We start from the raw sequence: 13,062 nt of genomic DNA on the forward strand, positions 1-13,062 counted from the left end.
TTTATTCTCATAATATTATGACTTTATTCTCATAATATCATGACTTTATTCTCATAATATTATAACTTTATTCTCGTGATATTGACTTTATTCTTGTAATATCGTGACTTTATTCTCGTAATATTATGACTTTATTCTCGTAATATTATGACTTTATTCTCGTAATATTATGACTTTATTATCGTAATGTTATGACTTTATTCTTGTAATATCATGACTTTATTTTCGTAATATTATGACTTTATTCTCGAAATATTATGACTTTATTCTTGTAATATTATGACTTTATTCTCGTAATATTATGACTTTATTCTCAAATATTATGACATTATTCTCGAAATATTATGACTTTATTCTCATAATATTATGACTTTATTCTTGTAATATTATGACTTTATTCTCGAAATCTCAGATTTATTTATTTTTCCCTCAATGTGGCACTAATACTCCATCGTACCGTCGTACCATAGATCTACAGCAATGATAAATAAAAATGAAAATGTAAACAAAAAAACAGTTATTCATTTCCATGTTTAAAAACCCACAGGGAGCCACTGGAGAGGATCTAAAGAGCCACATGTGGCTCCGGAGCTGCAGGTTTGTTGACCCCTGACCCCTGGTCTAACAGCATGTAGTGAACAACATTTCGCGAACCCCTCAGCCTGTTGTCCCTCCTCCCGCGCCGTCCAGTGAAACCAAAAAACGTGCAATGTTGTGACTGAATGAGACATCTGTCCTCTGAGCTGCAGCTCATTTGAACACACATTTTAGGCGGTCCGGCTGTGTCATTTAGTCAACTTCACATGGCGTTTACATTGTAGTCGCTGCAGCTTTAAAAACCCAGTGAATCTTCATCTTGAACCGGTTAAAGCCGAGGAGGAGGAGTGTAACCAGGACACCTCGCTAGTCCCGCTGCTACTGAGCTGAAGCACACTCAAGCTCTCTGAAAGGTTTATCTGCTGAAACATGTCGGCTAATGACTCGAGGAAGCGGAGCAAGAAGCGGTATGCAGCCGGACACCACAACAACAAGCGGTGGAAGGGCTCCAGAGAGCTGGAGGTGGGCATGGAGGGGATCCTCATCACATGCAACATGAACGAGAGGAAGTGCACCGCCGAGGCCTTCAACCTGCTCAATGAGTACGCAGACACGCTGTTTGGGCCCGAGAAGGTCAGTCTAACTACACTTTAACAACATCTACTGTTATACTCATCAATCAGAGCCCCTGGTCTATTGTTATTATAGACCAGGCCTGGCTCAGGTTATAGTCCTGTTCCTATAAGTTACTGTGCAAGTTGGAGCAAGTTGCATCACTATGTTTTACTTTATTTACGTGCAAATAAGTCCAGTAACTTTTTCTGCTCTATTTTATTATATTACAATATGCTATTATTTTTTGTTATGCTTGTGTATTCTTAAATTGTGCAAAAATAAAGACAAAATTGCATTACCACTATTTTATAATTTTAATAATTAATAATATAATTATATATATTTTATAATAATAATTATAATATTTTAATTAATTACATTTTTAATTGCACCTTGTTTTTTTGTATTGCATAGGGGTAGCTAGATCAAAAGCTTGTTATTGTCCACATTCCCATATCAATAGACTTAAATTAAACATGGTCATGCAGGTCTCACAGAAATTAATGAAATCTGACAATCTGATATAGTGCTAAAATAGTCAGAACATTTTGGATTTAAATCGGCGTGTTTTCTATAACATTGTAAACATTTGTTTTACTTTTTTTACGTGCAAATAGGTCCAGTAAGTTTTTTTTGCGTTCTCCTGCCCTGTAAATTATAATATAACAATATATTATTATTATTTTGTTATGCTTGTGTATTCTTAAATTGTGCAATAATAAAGACAAAATTGCATATTTTACCATAGTTAATTAGATTTTGAATTGCACATTGGTTTTGTGTATTGCATAAGGGTAGCTAGATCAAGATTCAAGGTTCAAGCCCTTTATTGTCATTGTGTAATACAACGAAATTAGATTGTGACAATCCCGTAGGTGCTAATGAAAAGATAATACAATAAAAAAAGAGTGCAATATAAATATAAAAAATCTAAAAGATAATACAACATAAAATATAAAAATACAGTATGTATATTGATGAGATGACAGTTTTGCTAGATTACAGTTTGCCAGATTATTGCACAAAGTGTCCGTCAGATAATTATATAATTATTGCACAGCATCATATAATTAGTGCACAGAGTGATCAGCATGTTATTGCACATATCCGTAACAGTAGAAAAGCTTGAAAGCTTGTTATTGTCCACATGCCCATATCAATAGATTTGAATAAAACATGGTCATGCTGGTGTCTTTTTCAATACCCACTCTCTTGTCACACAGAAATTAATGAAATCTGAAAATCTGATATAGTGCTAAAATAGTCAGAATATTTTGGATAATTGATTAACTGTTTAAAGGTCTTATTGAGAATGTTTGTTTTTTTGATCACAGTTGCAAGATAATAATGGGAGCAGCAGTGAAGAGGAGGAGGCTGATGAAGAAGATGTTGATGTAGCGCTGAAGAAGGAAGTGGCACAGCTGAAAGCATCTGGAGCTAAACAGGAGAGGCGCTTCCAGGCGTTGGACAGCGGAGCAAACAATGTTATCTTCATCAAAACTCAAAGTCTGGGTAAGTCCTTTATTGAATGAATCATTGACATGATTTGTAAATTTTAGTTTTATTGTGGCCTCAATTTGTTTTTTCCTCTCATAGAATCTGACAAGCTGGTTCATCACATCCTGTCTGATCTCCACACCACCAAGAAGAAGAAGTCACGTGTGATCCTTCGGATGCTACCAGTGAGAAGCTGAAATTTACAACTGTCAACCAACTGTTTAATGTGATTTTACAGATGCAGTAGAAAGATGTTTTGAGTTTTCAAACAACTTAAGTTTAATAAGCTTGTGTTGTTATTGCAAATGAGACAGAGAGGATATATTATTTGACATTTAATAATAACACTTCTATTGATGTATGTATCCAAATAATAGTTTAGGCATGTTTTTTAACAATTAAATGTAATTTTAAATTATGTAACAAGACTAAAATAATTGAAGTTTCATGCTGCCGCCGTGTCTTATCCTTGTCTTTGTGTCATCCAGGTAACTGGAACATGCAAGGCCTTCCAGGATGACATGGTGAAGTACTTGACTACTTTCCTGGAGCCTTGGTTCAAAACCCCAAACTGTGGTACCTACCAGATCGCCTTCAAGGCCCGCAACAGCAGCCACAACAAGAGAGACGAAATCATCAAATCAATTGCAGGTGTGTTGGACTCTAGGGGCCCTATCTTACACACAGAGCTGCGCAACTGTCATTGCTAGTTATAGACCGACACAGATGTAATTTTCACACCCAGCGGTCACATTGTGTAAGTAGCAAATGTACTTGCGCCTATCTGTGAGCCTGTTGGTCTTAAAATGAGGTGTGGTCAGGTGCTTTGTTGGCGTATTGCTTTCTTGAGGCAGCAGAAAGCGTTTGCGCCATTGACCGACAAAAACCTGGTCTAAAGTCTGGCGCAGTATTTTCCTGCTATTTGTAGGGCGCATTATTTAGATGGTAAGATGGGTCTACAGAGGCGGGTTCACAACACACGTCCTCTCTGCTTGTTACACAAACAGGGACGCGCAGCAGCTCTCCTCCTCCTCAGTTAAATACCGTGTTGTCACTAGAACAATGTTTTTATTTATGTAAAGGAAAACACAAAATTCAGACAGAGACCAGAGAGATCATGGTGCTCACACGCCTGTGTGGTAGGCTTGCCACAGTGTTACCGTTGTTACACGGTGGTCGGGGCATAGACTGATTACATTACGTACCCACCGCCTCCACCGTTGTTTTGCTTTTTTTACAGAAGTAAAACCCATTTAGTTCATTTTCCCCTATCAGCACCGTGTTATCAATACATAGTCGGACGACGGACGCTACAAACTGAGAGTGAAAGTGTCTGCTCCATACGGAGTATCAGCTCAGAGTAGCAGGAGTCAGATTTCACACACACGGAATGAGAGAGTTGACAGACAAGACGATGGCGGAGGATTTGGTGTCGAAGCGAAAAGCAAAAGCGCTTATTTGGCAATATTTCAGATTTAAACCCAAAGCTGGGGGAAGCTAAGGGAACCATAACGTTCATGAGATAATCGCCGTGAGGAGGATAGAGCGGCCACAGCTGGTGTGTGGCAGAGCAGCGCCGGGTGGAAACCTAAGGCCCCGCAGCGAAAGCTTTACCGGAGAGGCCAGACACACAGACACCCGACGTTAACGATCAAAGTAAGCGCACTACACATATTGACCATCATCTTTTCTTGTAAAATGTCCAGTGTAATCGGTAACACCGTTGTTGTAACAAGTTTATTAACCGGTGGAAAAAATGTCCTCACTGTCAAATCCCTACTCTGGCGTCTTCTCTCCTCATCCCTCTGTGTGCGAGTGTAGAGGTAGACTACTTCAAAGTTTGCGGGCCCTATCCCCCTAAACGGCTGCGTTTTGAGGCTGATCCACGTGTTACAAACCGCCTCTCCGGCAGTGCCCGGCTGTACGCCCGTGCATAATGCATTTCTGGAGAATTCCGCTCAACCAGTCCGAGCCCCCCCGTGGGTTTCATCGGAAAGCAATACAGTTTAATTATTTATCAATACATGTTTATCATATTTAGCCTGGTGCACCACATACATCTGCTCGCGCACTTTCACTTCACGCACAAGCAGATCCATTTTCTCAGCGGAAAATGGCTCTCTTCTCCATTTGCCGAATCCGCATTTTAAATAGCAATGAGCCTGTTGCAGGCGCACCTGGCTTTTAAAGGGAATGGGAGATGACACTGATTGGTTTGATTCTGGTTACGCCCAAAACACACCTATGATTAATTAAGATTCTAAATACAACCACTTTGCGCCTTGCTTTGTGCCCAGATTATGCGCCGCTTAACTAGCGAAAGTGTTGGACACGCACGCCCTAAATGCACTTGCTCCATGCACTTTAGACCATGCGCTATAAATCGTTAAATTAGGGCCCTAGCTGTATATGTTGGTCTGATCATTCTGGCAGATGAAAAAGAGTAAATGAAAAGTAAATTTCACATTTTTGATCATCAATGTACAAAACTGTCTTGTCCCTTTTTTTGTTTTGTTTTTTGATCGTTTGACCATTGCAGGTCTCGTGGGGAAGCTGAACCCTAAGAACAAGGTTGATTTGACCAACCCAGAACTGACAATCATTGTGGAGGTCATCAAGGCGGTGTGTTGCCTCAGTGTGGTAAAAGACTATACGCTGTATAGAAAGTACAATGTCCAGGAAGTAGTCAAAGAGGACACGCCAAAGCCTGACGTGACCACAGCACAAACGGATACGAATACGGCTGAGGAGAAGGCGAAACACGATGCAGAGGAGACGAATGAAGAAGAGAAGAAGAAAGGCGAAGAAGACAATGGCAACAATGTGCCACAGGACAACAAGGAGGCTGATAAGGATGAAGGTGACGGGGAGTAAGAGCTCACATTTAGAGAAGCTGATGGTCAGTCAGATTTTGAATTTCTACAAAAAAACATCTTAAGTTGCATTATATTGTAGTGTTTTTTGTTTTAAATACAAGGCTCTAAGCAAAAATAACAATTTTTTTTTTAATGACTGATACAACTTGACAAAGGTTCGCAGGAGTCGAACAGAATCCTAATTTAATGTCTTTTTTATATTCCTAAAGATATCTACGATACATTGGTACCGACTTCATTGAGGTGTCCATTTTTTAAATAATTGATATATGTGATTTTGAATTAACTGTACATGTCACCATTCTGCAGCATAACTGCCATCAGCTCAGTTTTTTTTAATACTGAATTTAATTTCAATTTTATTCTTTTACATTTTTACTTAAAGAAAAAAGGGTTTTTGGTTTGTGTCACATTTAGTTACTCCGTTTTTTGTAACTGTTATTTCCTAAAGCAGTCCCTGAATTAAAGGCATTTGTGTGTTTGACAGTTTTTGCCACATTTCCTCTTTTTATGGTTCATTATGCTTCAGTGACACAACAGGGGGGTGAGACGTAGATGAGAGGAAAGATGCATCACAACTACATGATAAAATAAGTACTCTGCTACTACACACCTGCAGGGTGTTTGTGGTCTTGTGTTTCACATTACGTAGTCAAATGTCCTGTTTGACATTGTGGTATTCACTTCCAGTCATTGAACTGGCACTTCTTCTCTTCACCACAAGATGGAGGTAAGCCCACATTTTGTAGAGTCGTGGTTGTCTACGTTACAGATGTGCTGTGGTTATTGCACCTGGATGAATCATTTATCAAAATCATTGAAACAATCTCCTAATATCCCCTTCTGGTATGAATGCTTTAAATTATTTACTAAATAACAATATAAACAATATAGGTTTCATATCAATGTAAAAGAATATAATGACAGATGTAGTGAATGTATATGTATTCTCCAGCTGAAAGGTGATAACTGCCACAGTAACCACTACAAGCTGTGATGCCAAAAATATACATTGGTCTTGGGTGAGTTTCTTGAGTGATAATATGCTTCACAATTTGTCATATTTAGATATGTTTTATTGTCAGTCAGATTTTTTGTGAACATGAGAAACGTCTCGCTCAGAAAGAAATGCAAAAAGTATCAATGATGTAATAAGACTGCACAGCGGTGCTTTGACCTAATGCTACCTGCATGCTAACATGTTTACAAGTATAGTATAATACGTTTACCTGCTTTGCCATTTTAGCTTTTAGCCTGTTAGCAGTATAACATGCTATTTAGCTCTAAACAAAAAGGACAGCTCAGGATGATGGGCAGCCATGTTGAGGTAAGTTGAGGAAAAACGAAGCACCGCCCACCAGCTGGAGCAAGCTTTCTCATTTTACAGCTGAACAGTACACTACAAGATGTTTCTGAAAATTACAGTAACATAATATTGATTCATATTTGATCAGCGCTGCCTAGTTTGACCGTTTGATCGGAGTTCGCGAGTGATTAACAGCTTCCTCCGTTGAATTAACAGCCAATAGGAACGCTCTCTCTCTGAAATGACCTGTGATTGGCCAAAGTTTCCCGTCACAGGCTAGATTTAAAGCCTGAAAACAGAGCCATGAGGAGGTGCAGAAGTCTAGTTTTCTCTCAGAACACTTGAATTGCAATATGCTGAAACGTTATTATGGAATTTTTGCCCAATTATGCCAAAAACATTTTGCCTACTGCAGGTTTAAAGCTGTGCTCATATTTCTGTAGCATTACCCTGGGTCCCTCCTCTGCGTCCACCAAGCCTTAAAGGTCATGAACAGTCCTTTTAAGATATCACCAGGAGAACTTGGCTTTGTTTGTCGATTCGTGACGCTAAATTTAAGAGAAACCTAAATATGTTCTCTAAAGCAACAATGGTGCAGTAAAACCAGCGCTAGCATTCAGTGACGGCATTAATCATAGTAAGGACACGTACACATAATGACACACACATGCATTAACAGAATTGTGAATTTCTCTCTCCTCATTACGCTTGGGCTGAACTGTTGCTGTGACCCGTCCGTCGTTATCTCCACCACATTCAGCTAAAACTCACAAATTGCATTTTCACTGGCTCTCAGGTGCCCCAATCAGTGTGACCTGCTGACAAGCTTATAGCTCCAACGCAAGGGGGAAGGACCGGATGTTTTCAGCCTGCCAGTGTGTTATTAGTACAATGCCAATTAGACTGTGTGACTAGCCTACATAATGGATAACGTACAGTGATGCCTCATAATGATATCATAGTGGCAGCATCTTAATGATATCTCTGCTGTCAGGTGAAATCTTAGAGATCACAAAAACATAATTTCATACAGATGGCTATTATAAAATATTATATTATTACAAATTAATTGAAATGTTTTATTCAATTCATAAAAAGCATTCTATAGAATATGACAATTTAAAAATGTTTAACAACATAATCAAAATCAAGAGAATATTTACAGTGCTAACCGCTTGGTGCTGTCTACAGGAGAAAATAGCCTCTGATGTTTTAATTGCCCCAGAGGCCGTTTCTAATTAAACCTCAGTTGGCACTAAAGCCCACTGCTTTCCAGCCAAATAGGCATACGAACACGTACACACTGTTCTGCCACCCAGGATTGTACACTCATTCAGGTTTAAATGTCACAGGCCTGTGAAACAATTGCATCCACAGGCGCATGTGCACACAGTCCCCGGGGTCAGGATTAGCATCCATTGGTGTGGCTCCATATCTGACCTTTATGAGTGGCTAAGTAGTACTCTCCAGGGTCTCATTTGTCTCACTTTAGCCGAACAATGGCCTCAGCCCCCTCACAACTGTAGAATGAACAAGTCGAGGCTCAAATTGTTGAGCTTCAGGGATTTTCAAGGACTCCAGGTCTACTTTCACTTACTTACATGTGGTTAAAATAACCATTAAAGGGCAACTTCGGAATTTTTCAACCTGGACCCTGTTTTCCCATGTTTTGTCTAAGTGACTAATGGGGGCAACAATTTTTAAAATTCGGTATTGAGGGATAACGCTGTACCGGGCAGCTGCAAAATGAGCTGCGTCAATGTAACGTTACGTTCACTAAAAGTGCTTGTTTTTGCCACTGATAGGCTCAAATTGTTATTATAGGTATCTGACAACATTATGGAAAGGACCCTACAGAGAAATAAAATGTTTTTCTTACCTTTCGCTTAATCTGGTCTGTTATTGTGTCCAAGTCCTGCTCAAGGAAAAGTCTCGTTGTGAAATCTGAATATCCGTATACTCTGGCTCAAATAAATATGGGCGGCCATTGAATTCAAATACCTCATCCACATTGTGGAAATCATCTAAATATTCAGCCATGACCTTGAAAATCTTTAGATAACACCAAGCTACACTTTCTGTACTCCAACACAACAATCTCTGCCCGACTGACATTCACGTTTCCACCATGGATGTATTCCACTATTCCACCGTTGTCTTGCGGCAATATGTCACCTTGCCAGATTTCAGAACGAGACTTCTCCTTGAGCGTGACTCTTTCCATAATGTCAGACACTTATAATAACAATCAGAGCCTGTCATGGCAAAAACAAGCACTTTTAGTGGACGTAAATGACGGTGCCAGCTTGCCCCAATAACACCATATTGTAGCCTGTCAGTTGTTGCTGTCTACAGCGTTCTCCCTTAATACTGGACCAGTTTCAGAAATTGTTGTCACTGTTAGTCAGTTAGACACAAAAACATGGGAAAATAGGATCCAGGTTGGAAAATACCAAAGTTACCCTTTAATGGTTATTTTAACCACATGTAAGTAAGTGAAAGTAGACCTGGAGTCCTTGAAAATCCCTGATGCTCAACAATTTGAGCCTCGGCTTGTTCATTCTGCGCTGTGAGAGAGGAGGCTGTGATGTCTTTTCACCCCACAGTCAAACAACTTAATTTGCTTCGCCATTGTCTCTAAAACAGATGTCTGTGCACACTCGAGTAAATGCACCAATGTGCATGCAGCATTGTTATGTGCAGCGTTGTCTGGTTCTCGTTCTGACTGTAACAGCAATATTTAAATATCACTAATGCTACAAATATTTAAGGTATATTTATTTTGGGGTGCACGTTTTACTGTTTGCTGTCCCTATCTTTTATATGTTCAAAAGTGGTTGCCATTGATGGTAACCAAAGGCCAATAATTGCCAATTGCTCAGAATGGTTGCCAATGGCAACCTGGCAACTATCGAGCCCTTGGAATGGTATAAGTAATGGCATTGATATCAGCCAATACCATGAGTTATACCATCAGTTACATGAGAGAAAAAAGTGATACCGGTGCTTCCTTAGTCCAAATATTCCAATGCCAAATGCAAGATTGTTAGACCTCTTAAAGCTTAAATATGTGTGCATCTTCATTTGTAATTGTGGTTTGTATTAGGCCGGATGACTTTCTTTTGCATCAATCACAAGCACTTCAAATTTATGCAATATGGTGAATGGTAAAGTCTCAAAAATCATGAAGATGTACAACAAACACAGCACAGCTGCATTCGCTTGAGGCAACTCATAAAGTTGTCACAAACAGACCAACACTGACTGAATGTGGTGTTTGTTGATAACAAAATATGGCCTCAAAAATGACCACTGAGTTGAACCCAAAAGTCCAACAGCGACAACAAAAAGCGATTATGAGCTTTGTCAAACTGGTGTTTACTGCAGAGCCATTGTATAGGGAGGCTTTTCTGTTATTTTGTCCATCCCTAGGTGTCAGTTTGTAGCTTTCCAGATGCTTTCTCCTTTGTCACACGCATGCATAGTCAATAGATGCACACACCAATGATTTCTTTATTTATTTATATCTATTGTTGCAATGGGAATATGGTTTGGAGGACATCTATTTCTCTGAGAGAGTCTGTGTGTATGTATGTGTGTGGCAGCCAGCTATGTGAATGAGGTTCAATAATGAGAAATGCTTATCAACCCTCTACAGCCTGTCAGCTCGCTGCTATTAGCTGTTACCCCAACAGTCCTACAGGTAGGCCAAGAGGGCTCATATTGATTCCAAACATTCCTATTTGTCGCTGCAGAAAGGGAGCAATCAGCAGACGGATTTAGTTGATTAGGATTATGGGAAGTCATTTGTGGAGAAAATAACTGGGCATTTTTAAGGGGTCTATTAATGTTGCGAAATTAGTTTTCTTAATACCTGGGATGAAGTTGCTGTTTGAATGTAAATCACTGTTTATGTGATTGGAGCGTGAAGGAGAGAAGGAGGGCTTGGTTTTTTAGGAAAGCTGAGAAACAGTTTTGTCGAGCTGAAGAGAAGGAGGTGGTGAGATGGAGAGAGCATGAATGAACAACAAATTCAGGAGCAGTTATTCCCCTCCACACACTCACATCTACTCACTCATTCTCTCATCAGCGGTATAATCCTCGCTGAGGGTGCTTTCCATATCACTGGGTGGCTTTTGCTGCAGAGAGACCCGTTTTAGCATAATACTAACAAGAACCTTGACAATTAGTTAGACAGGAGAGGGGACGTGGGGGCAGAGCGGCGGCGGCAGGGCAGCGTGCAGAGTAAAGACGTGAACAAAAAGCTGGGGAAAATAGAAGAACAGGAGGTGGAACTGGGACATCAGCTGTGTGACTCTAAAAAGCTTTAATTACTTTTCTTTCATTTAACTTTCCAATGATCAGTGCTAAGAGGAACCGGATCAAAGCTCTATTTCACTAATGAGACGTATGAATTTGCCCTTAGATGTATGAATACACAGAAAGAACTCTGCATATGAATGGCACCAACACTCTTAAGATGTAATTGCAGCCAATATAGTTGTTTAGAAATTTTTACAGGCCAACGTACACTCGTGACCACTTTATTAGGAACACCTGTACAGTCTAATGCACTCTAATGCAAAAGCCCCGCCAACCTTTACGAAATTCATAATGTTACATTTTTGGTGACATTGTCCGAAATGTGTAAATTCAATTATCTGTTTATTATTGAGGTCATATTTAAATAGGTGGTGTTGCACTGGATTGCATTATATTGAGAGATGTTCGTAATTGTTTCCCTTCCCATTCATTTACATGAGGGGGTAAAATAGAGGAAACACCTCTCAATATTATCAAGTCCAACCGTAACTACGTATGACGCCAATGCTAAAACATATAATTGAATTTACACATTTCCATCAATGTTGCCAAAAAATAACATTATAGACATCTTAAAGGGGAACTACTGTACGCCCATTTTCAAAATCCATACATGTTATTCCTATGGTCTAATACAGTCCAAAAAATTTTAGCAAACATGAACAACTCTCTTCCAAATCCAAAAACTAGGGTGCTAAAACTCAAATTTGTGATGTCATAGGGTGTAATGTCTGGATCTGCCCAGTGAATTTGAAGAGATGTTATAGATGACACTGAGAGCAGCCAGGGAAATGTTCTGAGTATACGGGAACATTTTGTGTTTCACAGCTGAGAACATTACAACAGAATAAAGCTCATTTGGGTATTAAAAAGAAAACAAACATTCTGTGGTTCCATAAAATCAGTCTACCGTTCTTTGTCTATGGAGCAGCTCCAGACTTTATACCCTATGGCATCACAAGTTTGAGACTTCCTTCTCTGGTTTCTGGCTTTGAGAGAGAGTAGCTCATGTTCACAAACATAAGATATTCCTTTATTAGTACAACAGTGGGGAAATTTGCAGTGTACAGCAGCAAAGGGGATAGTGCAAAAAACAAGAAGCATCAGCTAACACAGTAAAAAAAAGAGCTAAACAAAGTGTAACAAAATATGAACCATTTAAAATAGAAGGAAGTATAAAAATAGGAGCAGTATATACAGTATTGACAATAAACAGACCATTAACAAAATTGCACAAGTGGAAAAATGATATTGCACAGTGATAATGAAATGAAATTCCACCTGAAAATATTGCACAGTATGAATTATGAACTTTACTAGGCCATGGAAATAACATGTTGGAATTCATAATTTGGGTGGTGTTCCCCTTTAAAGGTAGAAGTTACAGCAGGGCTGTTGTATTGGACTGCATTAGATTGTACAGGTGTACCTAATAAAGTGGCCACTGAGTGTAATCTAACAAACCCCTAGTCCCAGTTATACACTGTGGACTACCTTTCTAGTACATATTCAATCACATATCTCAAGCTTCATGCATGAAATGTAAATAAAGCTTAATTACACAGAATAACATTATTAATGCAGCTGCACTATTATTGGTTTGAGTTGGGTTGGTTTCAACTAGTTTGCGAGCTTATGTTAGCTTACTAGCTATTATAAAAAGACGATATATATATATATATATATATACTATATGATGTGATATTATTGGATTCCAGAATCAGACTTATATGGTCTGTAAAAACATGTGCAACAACAGTGTTAATGTAAAGGTAGAGAAAGGACCTGTGTTTGACACATTTTATTAAAGAACAAAGATATTTGCCTAGACCTAAATGTTAAGTTTGAACTGCGCACCACCGAAACACAGTTCATATTTGGTTAAAATTGAGTTTAGCGATTTTTTGA

At 39.0% G+C, this 13,062-nt stretch overlaps 1 protein-coding gene across 1 annotated transcript; it reads left to right on the top strand.

Annotated features, from left to right (window-relative positions):
• The first annotated feature begins 657 nt into the window (after positions 1-657).
• thumpd1 (THUMP domain containing 1) lies at positions 658-6,135 on the top strand. The gene is made up of 5 exons (XM_074629738.1): positions 658-1,170; positions 2,487-2,664; positions 2,749-2,834; positions 3,138-3,300; positions 5,189-6,135. Exons 1-5 carry the CDS (start codon positions 967-969, stop codon positions 5,521-5,523), a joined length of 966 nt encoding a protein of 321 aa, XP_074485839.1. The 5' UTR covers positions 658-966; the 3' UTR covers positions 5,524-6,135.
• The last annotated feature ends 6,927 nt before the right edge of the window (positions 6,136-13,062 follow it).

The sequence above is a fragment of the Sebastes fasciatus genome, chromosome 3 (genome assembly GCF_043250625.1).
Source record: "Sebastes fasciatus isolate fSebFas1 chromosome 3, fSebFas1.pri, whole genome shotgun sequence".
Classification (NCBI taxonomy): domain Eukaryota; kingdom Metazoa; phylum Chordata; class Actinopteri; order Perciformes; family Sebastidae; genus Sebastes; species Sebastes fasciatus.

Excerpts from the sequence above, each read along its gene's own strand:
- thumpd1 (XM_074629738.1), top strand. The coding sequence starts at position 967 with ATGTCGGCTAATGACTCGAGGAAGCGGAGCAAGAAGCGGTATGCAGCC. Across the intron at positions 1,171-2,486 it reads CGCTGTTTGGGCCCGAGAAG|TTGCAAGATAATAATGGGAG; the intron begins GTCAGTCTAACT and ends TTTTGATCACAG. Across the intron at positions 2,665-2,748 it reads CATCAAAACTCAAAGTCTGG|AATCTGACAAGCTGGTTCAT; the intron begins GTAAGTCCTTTA and ends TTCCTCTCATAG.